The sequence below is a fragment of the Anabrus simplex genome, chromosome 6, assembly GCF_040414725.1.
Source record: "Anabrus simplex isolate iqAnaSimp1 chromosome 6, ASM4041472v1, whole genome shotgun sequence".
Classification (NCBI taxonomy): domain Eukaryota; kingdom Metazoa; phylum Arthropoda; class Insecta; order Orthoptera; family Tettigoniidae; genus Anabrus; species Anabrus simplex.
Genome location: NC_090270.1, coordinates 83634307 through 83656045, shown reverse-complemented (window position 1 = coordinate 83656045; position 21739 = coordinate 83634307). Strand labels below are relative to the sequence as shown.

At 39.6% G+C, this 21739-nt stretch overlaps 1 protein-coding gene across 2 annotated transcripts in view; it reads right to left on the bottom strand.

Moving 5' to 3' along the window:
- LOC136876123 (poly(A)-specific ribonuclease PARN) overlaps nucleotides 1-21739 on the bottom strand; it is a 271064-nt gene that overhangs the window by 155935 nt on the left and 93390 nt on the right. For both annotated transcript variants that reach the window (XR_010860537.2, XM_067149805.2), the window contains exon 7: nucleotides 17977-18095. Coding sequence is in view for 1 of the 2 variants with exons in the window: in XM_067149805.2 (XP_067005906.1) it covers nucleotides 17977-18095 (119 nt within the window). In the remaining variant the exon portion in view is untranslated. The remainder of the gene's footprint in view (nucleotides 1-17976; nucleotides 18096-21739) is intronic.

Genomic DNA, 21739 nt, shown 5'->3' with positions numbered 1-21739 from the left:
ATCCTCAAATAGCACCACCAATGGTTCTACAGTTATAGGAAAACCACAAAAACCAATGGCAGCACAAAAATGAGGTGAACGAGGCAAGATGAGGAGTGAGGTAGGGCCGAATTCATAGCCAGCACTTAAACATAAGTGGAACCCTTAAGTTTATTTATTTCGTGTCCGAGTGTTGAAAAAACTTAAAATATAAATAAGGTATTATATACAAACAAAACAAAGTACATTTTATGTCACACAACATGTTTCACACAATGTCTGCCCAGAAATGGGCAACAGAAATTCCCTCTTCAGTGGCTTGAATCAAGTCTTGAAGTGTACAACAAACAGGGCAGGACTGACAGTCATACAGGTGTAGGGTAGTTTGTTGCTCTCCACAATCGCAGAAGTCTGACTGATCTTTCAAATAACCCCATTTTTTTAAGTTTATCCTTGGATTTACCTACTCTACTCCTCAAACGATTTAGTGCCTTCCAGGTTGTCCATTCCAAATGAAGACCAGGGGGTGGAGATTCAGAAGGCACCATCCAATCAGAAAGATGCTCCATTTTTGCTCGCCACATATCACAACGTGCTGTTCTTGTTGGTTTATCCAGAGCCTTGGAGACATTGAGGAAACTTTTCCTGGACTTTAGTCTTCTGGGTGAAGGTCGATGTCCAAATAACAGGTGGTTGCTTGTGAGATCCACCTTCGACCTTTCTTGCCTTGCAAACACTTCTTGCCGAATGTCTCGAGGAGAAGTACCAGCCAAGCAGTAGAGTTTGTCAATGGGAGTAGGTTTCAGTAACCCAGTTACTATTCTACAGGTTTCATTAAGGGCTGCATCCAGCCACTTCGTATGGGCTGACCTGAACCAGACAGGACATGCATACTCAGCTGCAGAGTAACTCAGAGCAATAGCTGAGATTCTTAACAAAGTTGGATGGGCTCCCCATTTGCTTGAGCCAAGTTTACGGAGGATGTTATTTCAGGCTGAGACTTTCTGTCCAGAGTTAACACAGAGTTTCTTGTATGTTAAGGTCTGGTCTAAGGTGATACCCAGGTACCTTGGTATAAAACATTGCTTCAGTTACTTACCCTCCCACGTCACGCACAGCTGTCTAGTAGCTTTTCAATTTCGAAGATGAAATGCACACACCTGGGTCTTAGTCGGGTTTTGCAGTAGCCGGTTCTTCTGATAGTACACTGAAAGTTCCTTAAGCACATTTGAGAGCTGCAATTCAGTGGTTTGAAAGTCATCGCACTGGACCGCTAAAGCTAAACTCTGCTCATGCACACATGCCCACACACAACCTCATAATCTAAAAGGCTTTTATTGCTTTGCCTTTCTTAATCTTTGGCCGTGAAAGCATTAATTGGCATATTATTTATTTTGTATGGCAGCTATATGAAACAGCGGCAAGAAAACTTTATAGAGTTACATTTTAATGTCCGAGGCCAGTGTTCAGTCAAGTGCAATGAGCAGGTCAGGATGGTTGTTTATCTTTGAGTATTCTCTCAACAGAGCTTGTATTGTACGGAGTGTGGGGAGACTTGATATTACTCAAGACAGGAAGCCAGTGGATAGAATTTGAAACTCAACAAAGAACTGGCAATTCTGCAGGAGAGTTTCAACAATCTTCGTGAAACCATAGTCTCTGGTGAAGTTATAGAGTTTGGTGATCAAAGGTTTGAAAAAAGTAAAATCACAGGAATGGTATTCGTGGACCTTACAGCAGCGTACAACCCTTAAGTAATATGGGATCACTTATAATAAGTATGCACTTATATGAGTTTACATTTCATAGACAACACTTAAAGAGTACGAACATTTACCCAATAAGTATTCACTGGAGATGCGGCAACGCTGTATATTTTGCTAATGCTTCCTGGATCGTATAGTTCTGGCTACTGAACAGTGTAATGATCCATTGCATTTTGTTTATCATTTGCTGCAATTTTTAAGGTTAGAAGATCGTATCTGTGTATCTGCGTATGTGTATTTTGTCATCAGAATGCCTAAAGGAAAACATTACAGCGAGATGGAGAGACGGAACCTGCAAGAACTTGTGTCAAAGTACATGAATATAATAGAAAATAAGCAGACCGATGCCGTTTCTCTGCAGAAGAAAAAAAAAATAGCTTGGGAGAAACTTGTTGTGGAATATAACGCAAACTCCGAGAATGCCCAGGTAAACATTTCCATTCGTGGTAATGTTGCATTATTTTACTGATATAGGTTAAGAACAGTTCTTGCGGTCGGAGCGAGCAGACTACACATGGCATAGATCTTTTATATTTTTTACTCTTTATATAGATATTGAATTTTATTTTATTTTTAAAGTGTTGTTCTTTCAGAAGGATGTAGCACAGTTTAAAAAACTGTGGAAGAGTATTACATTTCGCAGGGAGGCTGAGCTGGCAGCGGAGAAAAGAGCTGTCATGAAGACTGGAGGAGGTCCACCTCCAGAAACTTCAGCAGGAAATAATCCTGATTTGGACTCTTGCTGCAATACTGATATTGAAATGAAATATGTGATTGATAGTGATACACTGATGGTAGCCGAGAATCGATCTGGAGCATATGTGCTAGTAGACGATGTTCTTGTTCCACAGAGTACCGAAGGTAAAAATGTGATGGATTAATTGATAATTATTTTAATGAATTAGTAAAAACTGCTACCAGTCACAAGTTTGAATAAAATATTCACTCCAGAACACGTTTCTCACAGGCTTTACTCCACGTAATAAATTTAACCCAAGTCCAAGATTCTTTTGTAACGGGAGGGGGCTGCCAAATTCGCTTAACAAAATCTAGGCCTAAATTTATATTTCTGAAATATTTATTTTTAATAACTCTGAAATTCAACTATAAAAGGATTTTGCATGCTAGCATTATATACTCACTCTACCTCATAAACATAATAATATATTTTCATACTTCACACAAATTCTGTTATTATGAGTTCCAATCAGTGTTTATGTTCTTTTCCATCAGGACATGGCGAGGCTGATTCTCAGCCAGCGTCAAACCGAGGAGGTGGTATAATCAAAGCACCTACATAGGTCAATGAAGGTAAATAATAATAATCTATTATAATATAATTAATATTAACCTTAAAACCGAGCGAGTGGCTCCGAGGTTTGGGTCACATAGCAATGTCAGCTTTCATTCGGGACATAGGGGTTTCGAACTCCACTGCTGGCTGCTCTGAAAATGGTTTTCTGTGGTTTTCCCATTTTCACACCGGGAAAATACTGGGACTGCACCTTGATAAAGCCACGGTCGATTCCTTCCCCACTCTTAGCCTTCTCGTATCCCATTGTTGTCTTAAGACTTCCCTGTGCTGGTGCCACGTAAAGCAAATTGTAAGAAAAAAATATTAACCTTTAACTCCTGATGTACGGAATGTCAATATTTTTGTTTCTGGGCTTCGTTAAATATCGAAACCCACGAAGGCGTGGTTGTACACTTTCACCGACTCTTGTATGGGAACGGAGTGCTGGGAGACGTACGCACACAATATTGTGACTTTGTGTTTGGACGTTTCTTGTGGATTCATCTAAAGCTCATTTGAACAGATTCTTTCCCCACAAAAGTATCTCAGAGTTCCTGCGTCGTCTTCCCCACCATCATTAGTTCCCGATAATTCACCTTTACTTCCTGTACCACTATTAGTTTCCGATAATTCACCTTTACTTCCTGTGTATCACTACTGTGTTCACTCTCAATTATTTGTCATCAGCAACACTACATTCATTTAATAGTTCCCTAATGCCCTCCTTGAACTCAGGCTCTGTAGATATTAATTATCACAATGGACCAACCAGTTGTGACATTTTACTTAAGCTGAGTAGTCAACATACATAGACAAAAAATACTCTCGTAACTGGTGATGTGAGGTCTGGCAACCCACTTGAGAAATTCAATCGAACGTAGCAAGTTAACCAAGGCCACTGAATATTCCTGACTGGGGTGATTCGTACCATACGTTGACCCAGATAAGCAGGTAACAAACAACAGCTCCCTGCACGATTTAATTAAAAGAGCCCAGATGATTTATGTTTCTTGGGAATCCGTTCGACCTCACATCACCAATTAATTAAAAATTAAAATATAATTTATTTTTTACATGTACATATTTGCTTGCTGGATCAAAATACTGATATAGAGTATCTATAAAAATGTCAAATGAAATTCAAGAATTTCGATAAACAAACAAAACCATTTTTGTTCGGTTACAATTACACCATGATAAGCTCATTTTATTTTTATATATTTCCAGAGAATTCTCCGTGTCTAGAGTACATAAATGGCAACAGACAAATTCACCAATCAAGCACACCAGGTGCATTTATCCATTTGTATTTGATTAATTACATGTTATAATATGGTCATTGTATTAAATGGCACTTCATAACTTTATGATGGAACTTCCTTCGTTTCAGAAATTAGAAAATGCAGCAAGAAGAATTTATTTTCTGAAGAGGCTCAATTAATTAAGAATAGACAAAGCACACTATTTATTAAAACTCGGAAAAAGAAATAGGAGAGGTGAGAATAGCCGTCATTAAAATGTGAATTAACCCCTCAGCGTCGCAGCCGTTTAAAGAGCTTCCTACCCCGCGGCCGGATGAGATTTCAACTACGCGCGACTGAAATACATTGATTCACTTAAAGCGTTACTACTAGTATAAGAGTAGCCCGATATTCACTAAATTTGGAATTCCTTATGGTAGAACTATGTACATAAAGATAATTACATAATTGTTTCACATTTCCTTGGTAATTTAGTTCCGTGTGATAGAGTTCGAAGCACTCTTCGAGACAGAGACCCAAGGCACACTCCTGGCAGCAGTACACCGATGTCTTCTTTTCACCGTGTTTTGAACACGCGATACAACGTCTCTGAGGTTTGGATTTCTCACTCTTGGGTGCTAATTTTCTGATAAAACGTATTTCCTGCAAAATTGGAACTGTATTATATGATGCGCGCCGGCCTTGAATATTTCGTTTCCCGCCCGAGAAGCGTATTTTGTACTACATAAACAAACCTTCCATCAGCTGAAACTGATAAAATAACTGCTCAATGTTTGTCGCTGTGACTTGTCTAAATATTACTGGAGAATCTATGAATCATAATTCACTGTTGAAAACTTCCCTTTGACCTGCATGCTTATCTATAGTCTCCTACACGAAATTTCCAAGTACTGGTTCCTCCTCATCGTCACTCTCATCATTTACCACTGCATCGGCCACAGCCACATCATCTATTTCATTATTACTGCTAATACTGCCACTACTACTTCCGACTAAACTTTCATTTGAATTATACAATATTTCAAGCACGTTACTCTCAGCAGGAGCTAGCCATTGAGCGCGGTGCGTCACACAAGCTGATGAAGCTGCAGCGGGACCGAAAGCGGCACGACGAAACTGAATGAGGGGAATAACATTTATGACGAATCAAACCAACTCGATACATATTTCAGATTAAAAGGTCGATACATCGTCTTTCAAACGAGATATATACCATGCACAATTGCTTCTCGTGTCGTATGACAGAAAGCAGCACTAACTGATGCCTACACAGAGCACTCGTGGAGAGTTACGAAAAGACTACAAGCTGAGAAATAAAGACAAATATAATAAATAAACCGCACTCTTAATACTAAATTAGAGCAAAGAACATCACACGAAAAGAAAAACTTCTCAGATCATCATTTCTTTATTTTATTCTGTGGGAAAGAATGAAGGAAACGGACTATTTAAAAAGCAGGGATTGGTGCTCAGACATAATTGACAAATACTTATCCTTGCAAAAGCAACTACACTTTAAAACGATTTTCAATTCTTATTTAGAACACTGATAAACCCGAAAATGTCTTCTTGGAAACAAAACAATTTGCATATCCATAACACCAAAACTCTTCGCGCTATAGCCGTAAATGCGAATCCATGTATGAGTCTATACCACGTATAGAGGTCGGCGGCTACGGAAGAAAAGGGGATCTATACCACGTATAGAGGTCGGCGCTGAGGGGTTAATCAAAATTCGAGTCGAAGTAGCGAAGCAGCAAATAGAAATGGTGAGATATGAAGAACAGTTTCATAAACTGAAACGTGACTTGGAATTTTAAAAATTAATGTAATTAATGGAAGTGCATAAATTAATTATTGAAATGCCTGTCTATAAAATTTTGTCTCATTACATTGCCTCTAACGTTTTTAGCAACATGTACAATGGGAACTTCAATAATTTTCCTTTTTTCCTCCAACTCCTCCGCTTGACAGAAATCTTCAGCTTGTATCCTTATGTTGAATAAAACTGCACAAGCTGTAATTATCCTAGTGATATTTCTCAATTTATTTTGAAGCTGGAAATATAGGCACGGAAACCTTCTCTTCCATCTCCGGATGGTCCTTTCAATGGTACTCCTAGTTCTCCTGTGAGCAGTATAGTTGGTTGTGGAACAGGTGTGTAAATGTAATGTAAATGTTGAGGATAGCCACTCTCCCCTTGCAAATGTCCAGGTATGTGCTCTTCATTTAACCTCACTCTAATACCATTGTTTTCAAAAATTCGGCTATCGTGACCAGAACCTGGCCATCTGGTAACTATATCGAAGATTTCTTCATTAGGTCTTCCAACTATCTGTACATTTAGTGAAAAAAAAATGTTTTTCTGTTGCGGAATGCTTCAGCACTGATGATGATGATGCTTGTTTAAAAGGGCCTAATATCTAAGGTCATCGGCTCCTAATGGAATGAGATGGACAACATGATATGATATAATAATTAAAATTTTTAAATGAATCAACTGACTGGAGTTTTAAAAAATGGTGATGAAAAATGATTATGAGATTAAAACAATCAGTGGTGTTATGAAGAGACTTTTAATTTTTGCAAATGTATTTTATTAATTGAAGTTGGCACTTTCCAAGCCTATTACCGATTGGTCAGATCATTTTGTATTCTTGAAAATGGTTACGCAATTACAGTCATGTCCGTCATCAAGTTGTGATATCGCATCATTAAGACATATCAAATGCAATAAAGTATAGAAGGCACCAAGTTCCTTTACTTCAAAATCAAAAACAAACATTGGCGCCCAACAGCACAGCTCTCGATAACCTGAGATGTTCAATACAAGCAAGATCATGAAATGTGAAATGCAGAAGTGAAAACAATGCGTCGCAATTGAGGTTAAGCACCGGAGTAAAAATACAAAACATCTCGAATTCGTGGAATCATTCACGGATATTGCATTCTCGTTCATAACGAAAATCAGACCGCTGAGGCCAACAACTTCAACGGATTGCAGCATAAATCAGTAAACAGGCAAGTACGCTTCGAGTTCTCGTACTTTGTACATCCAAAGAAGTAAAAACAAGATTTACATTCTTCTCACCACTCAATGCAAGAATCTCCGTGAGAGCGTGAGTCTCTTTGACATATACACCATCCTTGCTATACCTACGGCACTCTACTCTTAGATCCTCTTAGCGCACTTTTTCATAACATAAACATGCCGTGATCAACATAATAATAATAAAATAATAATTGAAGTCCATTGATCCTCCCGTTGTCATAAATATAAAAGATCCATATTCCTTTGTCACATAACCTCAATTCAGCAACACGATTTCTTTGAATTTATACATAACCTTCACGCAATCCTTTCGAACTTTCACAGCATAACCTTAATTTCAATATGTCGCAACTAACTAAATTGAAACAATCGCGTAGTCGAGTAAAAGGCGCGTTAACAAGAATAATAAAGTCGATTACAGCTGACACGTCAAAATCAGAGGCGAAGATTAGAATTAAAAAATGTGAAGAGCTATGGAATTCTTTTGAAGAAGTACAAATTAAAATTGAGGAAACAGAGATCACTGATGAAACAGCTGCACTACAGTTTCAAGAGGAATGTGAGGCAGAGCGAGAGCTTTTTGAATCTATTTATTTCGGCACAGTTACGCAACTGCAAATGATAATAGATGAAGCAGAGGATGTTCAAAATAATTTACTAGCTCAAATGAACACGGCAGTAAACAACGCCGTTCATCAACAGGAAGTTCCACAACATCATAACAGAAGAATACATAAATTACCAGAAATTAAATTACCGGAATTCAACGGCGAATTCACAACATGGTTGTTTTTTAAGAACAGTTTTGAGTCAACCATTCATAATGATACTCAACTAACAAATATCCAAAAATATCAGTATCTGATCGGTCTTCTGCAGGGCGAGACACGCAAAGTCATTCAAGGTTTTACCATTTCAGAAGAAAACTACACAAGTGCGTGGAACTTGCTTGTAGATACATATGATAATCAAATTTATGATAATCGAGACACATCTAGATGAACTTTTCAAGTTTCCTACAGTTTTTAAAGAGAACAAATCTGAATCACTCAGGCAACTACAATTTCATATTCAAACTCACATCGCTTCATTAAAAGCAATGAAGCAACCGGTACAATATTGGGACACATTGGTTATTAGTCTAGCAAAGAAGCAGCTGGATTTCATTGAGCAAAGAGACTGGCAGGAAAGGGTGAAAGGCAACACTCCAGAGAAGATGCCAACATTGGATGATTTCTTGAAATTTTTAACTGAGCATTCCCAATCATATATGCATTTAAATCATAACAAAACCAAGGCATTGAACACAAAGGCAAATCCGAAGGACAAACAACCTAGCAAGAAAGTTGTTATGACGACGACTCAGGCAAGCTGCAATCTGTGTGGTGGAAGTCATCCCATTTTTACATGTGAAGAATTAATTAAGCGATCACTTGAAGACAGAAGAAAACTGCTCCGAGAAAAAGGACAGTGTCATAACTGTTTGAAACCAGGACATATTGCAAAAAATTGCAGAGGATCAAAATGCAAGAAATGTGGACTTCTACACAACACACTTTTACATGCTCAGGAAGATGACAAACAGAAACAAAATGTTAAAGAAAATCAAGTGCCCATAAACCGGTGTGTCGAATCTCAGCATTCACCTGCTTCACTCAATGTGAGCTTGGTGAAAGGAATAACATCACAAATACTTTTGTCAACAGCTTTAATTGATGTGAAAGATGTTCACGGAAGAAGAATGACATGCCGAGCCTTACTGGATCCAGGATCTCAGTCAAATCTAATAAAGGAAGGTCTGTATAAGAAACTTGGTTTACCGAATGTCAAGACAAACACACAGATCATTGGAGTAGATTGTTCCAAAGTGGAAACAAAAAGGATCACTAGAGTACATCTCGCTTCAAGGAATGACGGATTTGAGGTGGAAGCAGAATTTCTAGTTTTGCCAACTATAACAGGATGATTGCCACAGTTGGAGATCAAGAAGGACAAGATTATTATTCCAAAGGACATTCGCTTGGCAGACCCCGCATTCAACAAGCCTGGAGACATCGACATGTTAATTGGTGCAGGACTTTATTGGAAAATAGTCATAGGTCCACCCAGGAACGAAGCTGAAGGACAACCAGCTCTGCAAAACATCCGTTTAGGCTGGATTATAGGTGGTGAAGTTTTTGAGAACAAACAAGGATCAACAACAACATGCATGAAAATTAGCAATCAACAATTATCAGATCAGATGGAGAAATTTTGGAAACAAGAAGCAATTCCGGAGATTCAATATTACACATCAGAAGAAAGAATATGTGAAAGACAGTTCACGGACACCGTTTCGAGGGATACAACAGGTAGATTCATCGTAAGGCTCCCTATCGAGCCAGATGTCATCCTCGGAGAATCAAAAAAAACGTGCACTAAACAGACTAGAATCATTAGTCAAGAGGTTAAGCAGACACCCTGAACTCAAGACAGCTTATGCAGATTTCATGAATGAATATGAAAAACTAGGACATACGAGCTTGATTGAAAGAAACCAAAATCAAGATGTACCAAATTCATATTTCATACCCCATCAACCAGTGGTACGTCCAGATAGTGACACCACAAAGGTCAGAGTAGTATTTGATGCCGCGGCAAAAACATCACTCGGGACATCACTCAATGACAAGCTCATGACAGGACCTAATTTACAGCGAGATCTTTTTCACATTGTACTTAGATTTCGCAGCCATAAGTACGTCATGACGGCAGATGTGGAAAAGATGTTTCAGCAAATCCTCATCCATCCTGAAGATCGAGCATTCCAGCAGATTTTGTGGAAAGAGGAATCTTCAGCTCCTGTGAGGATCTATCGGTTGAATACAGTAACGTATGGAACAGCATCAGCACCTTACCATGCCATGAGATGCCTAAATGAATTGGCTACTCTTCATGAAAATGAATTTCCAGCAGCAGCAAAGGCTTTTCGCGATGATTTTTATATGGATGACTGCTTAAGTGGAGAAGACATTCTAGAAGACGTGATCAGGCTACGGCGGCAAATACAAAATATACTCCAGAGTGGTGGAATGCATTTGAGGAAATGGAGGTCCAACAGCAAAGAGATCTTGCAGGATTTGGAGAGCAAAAGCGACGAAGGGACATTACTGGTTTTAGACAAAGGTGAAGCTAGTAAGACTCTTGGACTCCTCTGGGACTCAGCACAAGATTGCCTTCAGTTTTGAGTTGAGGTGGCAAAGCAGTCACCAAGATCCAAAAGAGAAGTCGCCTCCAAAATCGCATAGATTTTTTATCCACTAGGACTCATGGGTCCAGTACTGATCAAAGGGAAGTTGTTGATGCAACATTTATGGGTAGATGGATTTGAATGGGATCAGCCATTGTCTCAAGAGCACCTTCAGATTTGGAACGAGTACTATACGTCATTAGAAAGACTGAACAACATCAGAATTATGAGAAACATAAATCCTGGGAATTGCTCTGGCTCTTTTGATTTGTTTGGATTTAGTGATGCTTGAGAGAAGGCTTTTAGAGCATGCATTTATGCAGTTTGTCAAACGCAAAGTGGTCTCTACATTTCCAATTTACTTTGTGCGAAGACGAAAGTAGCTCCTTTAAAAACCGTTTTGTTGCCAAGACTCGAATTGGAGGCAGCCCTTCTTCTTACACAACTTGTCAAAACAACAGTAAGTGCTTTGAAAAAAAAAATTGGTCAGATCAGATTATGGAGTGACAGTACAATTGTTTTGGGATGGATCAACACTGAGCCAAGGCTGCTGAAGACATTTGTGGCAAACAGGATTGCAAAGATTCAAGAAGCCACTGATGCAACCACCTGGAAGCATGTTCCTTCGACTGAAAATCCAGCTGATCTTCTCTCAAGAGGAATTACTTCAGCAGAACTCGAAGATAAAAAGCTGTGGCGGAGTGGACCTTCTTGACCTTGCACACAACGTCAACAACCAGAGCATTCAGAAGAATTTGAACAGAACTACCAGAGTTGAAGGTCACAGCAGTTACGTTGACAGCAACATCAACCAGCATTCTACTGAATAAATTCTCGTCATTTCCGAAATTATGCCGTATAGTAGCATATTGTCAAAGATTCATTTATAATTGCAAACTCAAGCCGCCAGAAAGGAAAAAGGGTTCACTAGAAATACAAGAAACTTGTAAAGCAGAGAAACAGGTAGTCAAATGGACACAATTAGAAGCATTCACTCAAGTACTACATTGCTTAATTAATAATCAAGACCTCCCAAAGGAGAGTTCTCTAAAGTCACTCAGTCCGTTTCTGGATAGTGACGGATTGATTAAGGTTGGAGGAAGGCTTCGTTTTTTGGAGCTAACATCAGAACAGAGACATCCTGTGCTTCTACCAGCAAATCATCACATCACCAGAATGATCATGGAAAATGAACATCGTCGTTTGAAGCATTGTCCCCCAGAGCAACTGCTACATGCAACTCGACAATGATATTGGCCTATCAGTGGCAGAAGAGAAGCGAAAAGGATTGTCAAGAGGTGTCTGAAGTGCTTTTGTTACCATCCTACAGTTCCAGAGGTACGCATGGCAGATTTACCAAAAGAAAGGGTTACATTAGTTGTTCGACCCTTTACCACAGGAGTGGACTATGCAGGTCCAATATCTGTAAGAGAAAGCCACAGAAGAGGCCGCATTAATACTTACAAGAGTTACGTAGCTGTATTTACATGCTTCAGTACCAAGGCAGTGCATTTGGAGTTGGTGTCGGAGCTAACGACCGAAGCTTTCTTAGCTGCATTGCAACGCTTTATGGCGAGAAGAGGTTTGTGCAAGCAGCTTTTCTCTGATAATGGGAAGAATTTCGTTGGAGCAGCCAACGCACTACAAGATATCCAGTCCTTTTTGGAAAAGGGGTCAACGACCATTACCTCCTCACTCGCTCAGCAGCAGATACAGTGGAGTTTCATTCCTCCCCGATCACCCCACTTTGGGGGATTGTGGGAAGCAGCTGTAAAGATGATGAAAAGACATTTGCTGACTGAAACACAGGGACGCGTGCTAACTTTCGAAGAAATCTACACTATTCTTTGCGATATAGAGGCTGTATTAAATTCACGTCCCCTTACTCCCTTGCCAAATGATCCAAATGATTTAGAAGTCTTAACACCAGCACATTTTCTTCTAAGTGACTCGATCGTTCAACCCGTGCAAAGGGATTTGTTGAGAGAACCCGATAACCGCTTGTCATGTTGGCAGCACTTGCAGAAAATTCGGCAGCGGTTGTGGCAGAGATGGCAGCGAGAATACTTGCAGGAATTGCAAAAACATGTCAAGTGGCATGATACCAATCGACGTATTGATGTTGATTTTTTGGTGCTATTAATTGAGGACAACATTCCTCCTCTAGAGTGGCCCAGAGGTAGGATAGTTCAAGTTTACCCTGGACGAGATGGTGAGGTGAGGGTTGTCACCGTTCGGACGGCTGGTGGAACTTTCACCCGAAGCATCAAGAAAATATGCCCTCTTCCCATTGAAGGGAATGACAAGGAGAACTGAATTCAAGATTTCCTGTGATATCTTTAACTTTGTGTTATTTTTCATCAACGATATAATTTCAGTATTATTTTCTTTTAATGATAAAAATATGTATGTATAGAGTTTTGTATTAATGCATATGTTAAGAATAATTATTTTTACAATAGGTATAAGATTACAGTAGTTAGTTGAAAGAACTCCTTTCAAGGGGGGCAAGATGTTATGAAGAGACTTTTAATTTTTGTAAATGTATTTCATTAATTGAAGCTGGCACTTTCCAGCTGACCGATTGGTCAGATGATTTTGTATTGTTGAAAATGGTTACGCATGCAAAAGTCATGTCCGTCATCAAATTGTGATATCGCATCATTAAGACATATTAAATGCAATAAAGTGTAGAAGGCACAAAGTTCCTTTACTTCAAAATCAAAAACAAACAAGTGGATCTAATTCGCAATGCCTTATTTTTGAATGAAATAATAGAAAATACAGGTGACAAAGGAATAAGGCATTGCCCGGAAGTACAGATATATATAATTCAAGTAAAAAATAACACATTAAAATATGCAAACACGAACTAAAATAAAGTCAATGGAATAAAAGTGCAGTTAACACTAATACACTAGGTAGGACAAAGGACATCATTACACACTATAAAAAAGACCACTATCCCTCATAAAACGGATGATGAACAGACAGCAGGATGACGGAGATTGTACTCGGGAGGTTAAGCCTACGGCGCAGATCGACCAGATCCACACACTCCGTAAGGATGTGTACCATGGTAAGATGATCACCGCAAATACACACCCGAAGGGGTTCTCCTTTCAGTAAATAGGAGTGCATTAGTATACCCTGACTGACCAGAAGACGACATAATACCACTGCTTCCCTCCGAGATGCCCTCCATACCTTCATTGTTCCTTTTATCGCTCTAAGCTAATATGGAAGTGGAATGACCTGCCACTCTATCTCCCAATGGGACATAACCAGATGTCTCAGCTGAGAGCGAATAACATTTGCTGCAACCTTGTAAGGCAACAGGGGCAGTGTAACTGCCTCCTTGGCAGCCTTATCTGCTAACTCATTTCCCTCTACACCACAGGCAGCCAAACAGCACTCCGGGCGCACTTGCACTCCGGCTTCACGCCGGTGTGCTTTTGGTGCAGACGACCTAGCAGTGATGGTGGGGAAGACTACGGGTCTGTCTTTCTCTCGCTCGCCTTCGCCCTCCCATACAGCCTGTGCTGTGGCGAAGGTCAAATGGTCGCAGTGTGGTGCATCTTATCTTTCTAGCTGTAGGCCTCTTGACGTTATTTGATCGCAGGGATTAGTAACGTTGAACTATGGCTAGCGCTGAAAAGAAAAGGAGAAGTGGAAGTGCGACGTTGTTGAAGAAAGAGTGGGAACAATTGTTTTAGATCCCGCACAATGGAAATGCGATGTGTCTTATATGCCAATGTGTTGTTGTTTGCTTGCGAAAACATTCACTGGAGCGGCATTTCAATCTGAAACATCAGCACGAATTTGGGGCTCTCGAAGACGAAGAGCGTCAGCTTAAATTTAATGAGTTGAAATCAACGCTAGAAATAGGCACTGCACTCTTAAGTATCTCATTTTCTTGCAACTGTTGGTTGTTTTAATTACACTGTGATGAAATGGATTTCGTATTTTAACAGTATGGTTTTGAATTGACAGGAACTTGGAATTTCGAATCCGACCTTATGAGCTAGCTACAAGATTGCTTTGCGAATAGCTGAAACACCAGGCCTTTTGCAGAAGGGGAGTTTGTAAAAGGATGCCTAATCGATGCCGCGGAACAGCTATGCCCACTGAAAGTTCAGCAGTTCCAGGATATTTCACTGTCACCTCAAACAATAGCGTGCCGCATTGCCAATTTAGCTGAGGATGTCCACAGACAATTAACGGAACGATGTGTCAAGTTCATTTCATATTCAATTGCCTTGGATGAATCGACAGACATCACGGACGTAGCAGAACCGGCTGTTTTTGCGTGGGGCGTCGATACTGAACTTAAAGTTACGGAGGAGTTGCTAGACATCATACCACTCAAAGACACAACAACATGCGAAGATATTCATCAGGCTGTGGAGGACGCTATTGACTCTGTGGGTTTGCAGCGGCAATGCTTGTTTTCTGTAACAACTGACGGTGCGCCATCCATGCGGGGGTCGAAAATAGGTTTTATCACTCGTCTTCAAGCTACGTTGGATAGTGTCAACGCGAAGTTGTACACAATACACTGCTTTATTCATTAGAAGACACTTTGCGCGAAAGCAGCAAAGCTCGGTGATGTTATGCAAGTGGTAGTTCGCATTGTAAATTTAGTTCAGCAGCATGGTCTGAATCATCGCCAATTCAAAGAAATTTCTAGCGTGTGTAGATGCCGAATATTGTGATGTGCCCTACTATTGTGAAGTGAGATGGCTCAGCAGAGGTGAAGTATTGCGCAGGATTTTTGTTTTAAGAGCGGAAATCAGTCTATTAACTGACATGCTTGGTAAGCGAGAGCCGAAACTTTCTGATCCGCATTGGATAGCAGACCTAGCGTTTTTGACCGATATTACAGGGCACCTTATCGATTTAAATGTGTCAATGCAAGGTACGCATCACCTGATTACACCTGAGAAGGCAGGGAACCGAAGGTACATCAAACAATCTGTAACTGCTATTCAAGCGTATTCCAACCGGCCAAGTTGCTCGAGGATGAGCATCTTACAGTAGACAGTTTCCATTGTGAAATACACAAGAGAAGCTTGGATGAAGTGGCATCTGTTGCAAATTTGCAGCATAGGACAGAAGCATTTGCTGGCGCCTCAGGCGTAATGACGGCACACCAGATTCAGCGAGCAGGCTAGCAATGGGGCTTGTGCGAAAAGCTCCCATCGCCAACCGAACCCCGCTGTGGTGGATGCTATTCAGTTTCGCAAGGACGCTTTACCTTGCTGATCCATATGCTGCACTGCCGTAGTCTAACTTGGATAACATATGTGCCCTATAAAATCGTAGGAGCACCGTGTGGTCCGCACCCCAATTAGTGCTGCTAAGAAACTTCAAGATATTCAACTTCTTGTTGCATAGCAATTTCAACTGCCGCACATGTGGCTCCCACGATAATTTGCTATACAAAAGGAGCCCAAAAAATCGGTAAGTGTCAATTACAGGAAGAGCAACATTCCCTCAGAAAATCTCAGGATTAGCATGAAGAGTGCGCTTCAGACAAAAGTGGATTACAGTGGTCTTCTTGCTTGAAAACCTAAAGACATGTTCTAAAGTTCACGGTTCCACTCTCTGAATTGCTTGCTGTAATTGCCGCTCTTCGACTGCCATATTATGCCAGCTATAATGCAGAGCAAAACTGTCCACATATAGCAACGGTATTACTACTGAACCAACAGCAACGACAATACCGTTTATGGAATCGCAATCCCGATTTAGAGCGAGGAAATCACAAATTTTTCTACTAACAAAATATAAAATAAATTTTAAATGTGATTTTTCGACTTAAGGTATGGTTTTCTGGAGAGTGTCACATTTGCTTTATGATGCACCGACACAAATAGGTCTTCAATGATGCGACAGGAAAGGGCTAGCAGTGGGGAAGACGTAGCCGTGACCTTTATTAAGGTACTTTTTTTTTTTTGCTACTTGCTTTACGTAGCACCGACACAGATAGGTTTTATGGCGACAATGGTACAGGGAAGGGCTAGGAGTGGGAAGAAACCAGCCGTGGCCTTAATTAAGGTACAGCCCCAGCATTTGCCTGGTGTGAAAATGGGAAACCACGGAAAACCCTCTCCAGGGCTGCCAACAGTGGGGGTTCGAACCCACTATTTCCTAAATGCAAGCTCACAGCTATATGACACAAACCGCACAGCCACTTGCTGGGCCGGAACTTATTTCTGAAGGATCCCTACGTTCAAACCTACTATATCCCGAAACCACATGCAACACTATCCTCCACCACAATAACACAGTTACCTACACATGGCAGATGCCGCCCACACTCATCGGAGGGTCTGCCAAACAAGCGCTGCACCCGGCTAGAAAGAGCCACGCGAAATAATTATTTATCTCCTGAATGTAAGCTCACAGCTACATGACCCAAACTGCACACCCACTTGCTCGGTCTGAACTTATTTCTGTATGATACCTACTACGCCCCCATCCCCAACCCACACTCTCAAGCCTCAAGCTACCTATAAAAATGAGCGGTGTCAAGAGAAGTCTTTTTGCCTTTTGTATAAAATATGATGCCTAAAGTGTAGCACCACAGTTGTCTAGAATAGTATGTTTGGACTCGTCTGAATCTGAGGAAGGGGCTGATTTCGTATTAGGTTGTAGTTACTGAATGTTTGTGACAAATACCGTATTTCTCCATATCCAAGACAACGTTTTTTCCTCAGATTCTCACGTGAAAAATCAAGGGTTGTCTTGCATTCGTAACCTAATAGTAATGAACACCACTGGCAGCTACCACACAAACCACGCTGCTTCCTTTCCCCCCTCAGTGCTCGCACGAAACTCTACCTTCAACGCCCACGTCCTTATTAGGCCTATAAGCAACATCGCCAGCTGTGGCAACCAGTTGTACAGTGCCTCTGCATAAAGTCACTGGTTCTCGAGAAATAGTGAAGAGAGAATGACATTCTACTTCGTGAGAGACAGGCTTGCAACGCAGGCAACCAACAATCCTCTGAATAGATTTTAAAATGTCCCTATAATAGCCTTTACAAAAAGTTTCTCAAATCCACAGAATGGCATCAAAACATGCAATCCTTTGAATTCTTAGAAAGACCATGGCTACTCAGTGGCAGAGTTATAACGCATCAACTGTAGGTCTACCTGACACTTAGTAAAATTAATAGTTTTACAAACAGCAGGAATATTATGGTGATGGATCGTCTGATCTTGTAAAGACACGTGGAACAGGTATTGCCAACAAATTTTCAACGGGTTCTCATCGATATTATGATGCCAATTTTAAGTTAATCATTAATAAACACGTGGAAATGAATAATTGTGCAGCCACAAGGCACAAACTGGAGAGAAAAAAAAGGAATACAAGAAAAGTATACCTGCAGAAATTTTTTCAAATGGCTCTTCAGACAAGGTCTTCAACAAGTGTCCCAACACAGTAGAATTTATGTGGTCCCTAAATGGTTCACTGCAAGACATGAATTTGGTGTCTATAATTCTGAAATGAAAATAACATGTAAGGAATTATAAAACTGAAGAAAGGAACAAACAAAAAAAAACAAAAAAAACAATAAAAGAGTCATAGGCCTGTCTAAGTATCAAGTGAGATGTATAATTGAATTATTGCAACAAACAAGTATGCTATACGTACAAGAGAAAAGACTATTGCCATTTAATAAGTTCTATTACCAAATACTGCTATCCAGAAAGAAGTGAGGTCGGGCAGCAGTTTGTCCAAACTCCTTTTTAATGTTAATGTAGAACATGCAGTAAGGGAAATAAAAGAGGAAGCTGGAAAGGGAATCTCAGTTCAAGGAGAAATAATCAAAACCTTGAGATATGGTGGGAAAAAAAAAAAAGAGGAGAAATTGCTGAATTGTATGGACACAGTCTTGGTGAAGATGTACAGTGCAACCTCGATTCTCCGTTTTTCAAGGAACCACAGAAAAAAAAAAGTACAACACGGGAAAACGGAAAATCCGGGACCGAATGAACCACGGCATCACAATTGACTAAACATCATAAACATGAAATATGTATTATTATAATCTTACAAACACCCCTAAACCAAACCAAACTACAGCCCCAACAGGGCCTTCCGCCTACCAAGCGACCAATGCTCATCCTGAAAGCCTGCAGATTATGAGGTGATATATGGTCAGTGCGACAAATCCTCTCAGCCGTTACTACTAGCCCTCTAGACTGAGGTCGCCATCTCGCCATTCAATAGTTCTTCAAATAAAGCTAATCGTAGAATGAGTGAACCTGGAACCAGCCCTCATATCCAGGTAAAAATACGTGACCTGACCGAGAATTGAACCCGGACCCTCTGGGTGAGAGGCAGGCAACATTAATTACCAGTATGCGAGTTAAAAATCTCGAAACCTTACATTCAGTTTTACCGGGGAAACTTCGTCAGTTTCCCGTTAAAACTTCTTTCAGTTCAACAATTAGTTTGATCAACAAAACTTCGAAAAATCTAATACGGTACCTGTAACACTAAGTCAAACAACAAAACTTCGAACAATCTAATACGGTACCGGTAACGCCACGCCAAACAACAATCGATCACAAATAGTTCTCAATTCTCTAATAACATAAGTAACATTAGATACAAAAGTGCCCAACATGATGGCGAAATCAATTTTTTGTTGTCTTCCATTTTAATTCGGTCACTGGTATACAGTTCATAGTCAGTTTATGGAAATCTTACACCGCGTAAATTAGGCCTACATCGACTTTTAAAGTCTATGTTGAACTCAAGAATATGGTTTTGAACGCAAGTATCAGTTCTCGAAAGTTCTCGAATGTATTATATTCAATTCTGCCCATCACTAATCACAATCAAATTGGAAAGAGAAAAAATATCATCAAAACTTAAGAAATTACTGTTATTTGTGACCTTGAACTCAGCTGGAAAGCGCGCTCGCTGTAGAATCTTGATTTATTAGATCTTCATTTATTAGTTTCATTTTTCCGTATTGATAGTTATCATATACCATAGAAGAGAAAGGATCCACCTAATCAAATCAAGTTTATTATAAGTTCTTATATTACAGTACCGGTTTCGACTCTTGTTATAAAGTCATCTTCAGCTGTACATTACAGGGCAAGCCCCACATACAAGCCTTCACAATTTATGCAAAAATTCCTTAAGAAACACTACTCTTTTCAAGCTAATAAAACCGTACGAAATTCAATAGATTTTAGTAATAAGACTAAAGAACTGCAAATAGAACAATACCATTCCATAGCCTCATATGACATAACTAACATGTACCCGAACATTCCCACCAAAAAAACCATAGAAATAATTCAATCTAATCTCAAAAATTACAGAAAATTAAGCAACTTAGAAATTGAAGAATTCATAACATTACTTGAATTTGCCACCAATAACAACTTCTTCAGATTCCACGACATAACTTACCAACAACAAGGCCTACCGATGGGGTCTCCTGCTTCCTGTATACTGGCTGAAATATACATAGACCATCTAGAATATATGTCAATCAACAAAATAGACGGAATATTTTTCTGGTGTAGATTTGTCGACGACATCTTTGTTGACATCGACAATAGACGCACAAACGACAATACCCTTTTGGATAGAATAAACACTATAGACCCGCACATAAAATTCACAAAAGAAACTGAAAATAATTGCAAATTAAATTATCTTGATTTGACAATAACTAGGCACGAAAACCACTTGTCATTCAAAATTTATCGTAAACCCACTCACACATTAAATACGATCAAAACAGACTCCATCCACCCCAATACCCATAAAAAAGCAGCGCATTACAGTATGATCTATAGGGCCTTCAACCTACCATTATCAAAAACTGACTTCAATGAAGAAATACAGTTGATTCAAGAAATAGCCAAAAATAACGGTTACAAGAAAGAAATGGTTAATACAATTATTCAAAAAATCAAATCTCAACCAAAAACCAAGCTGATGAAAGTAGACAAACATAAGGAGGACTATGCAACATTTACTTCATCAACACACCCATATATCCCTTGACTAATATATTTAAAAAACACAATCTCAAAATAGCCTTCAGAACTACGCACAATAGTAGCAGCATCATACATAATACCAAGATAATCAATAACACTAACAAGTACTATCACTAAGGAGTATACCAAATCAGATGCAGCAATTGTGAAACAAGCTACGTAGGACGTACCGGTAGGAACTTTGCAATCAGATACAAATAAACACATTAATGCTGTAAAACACAACCATTTTTCTGCAATAGGTCAACATATGGACGAATACAAACATAGTTTCACGAACATAGCTAACGATATGATACTAAACACAAACCCCAAAGGCCCCTTGCTCAATATAACAGAAGAACTGTATATATCATTGGATCAATATACCAACCCAAATTACAATATCAATGAAATAACTGAAAAAACCAACATCATATTTAACAAAGTTATCCCCGCCTTAAAAAAAATTACTATCTTAAAACAGTCAACAGTGTCCAACACGCGCCACAGAGCAGACGACCGACACACCAAACTCCGCCCATACACATACGACAGCAATTCCCCCCACCCACCCCTCCATTCCCCTAACAGCAGCGGATACCAACACCAGGAGAACACGGCACAGTACACGCAAGGCAGCCAGGTTGAATGCAACTCATCCACTTCAGCAACAGTAACTAACTACTACGGAAACACACATACAAGCAGGCACTTTCAGAACACAAATTTCTATCTTTACTTTTCGTTTCTTACAGATATTTATCGGCAATTATAGACAATAAGAGAGCCACCACCTAGCTACTGATATTTATACACTAACGCAAACTGTATTCAACGTTTTTAAGACATTTTCAACCTCAGCTGCACATACCTACTTTTGTACATACACGCATTTATTATTGACAACTAAAAATTGTAATCATACAAGTGGATAAACCTAATATACAGTAGAATATTATGGAAGCACTCCATACGAACACAAGCACGGACATTTCCTCTTATGTTGGATAATTAACAAACAAATGCAAGATGTCAAATTCATTTCAAGAATGTGTTCCTATTCATCACACTGGACTTTAGCATGAAATGTGCATTTTAATGTGTAATTTTAGTATGTACTGTGTATATTTT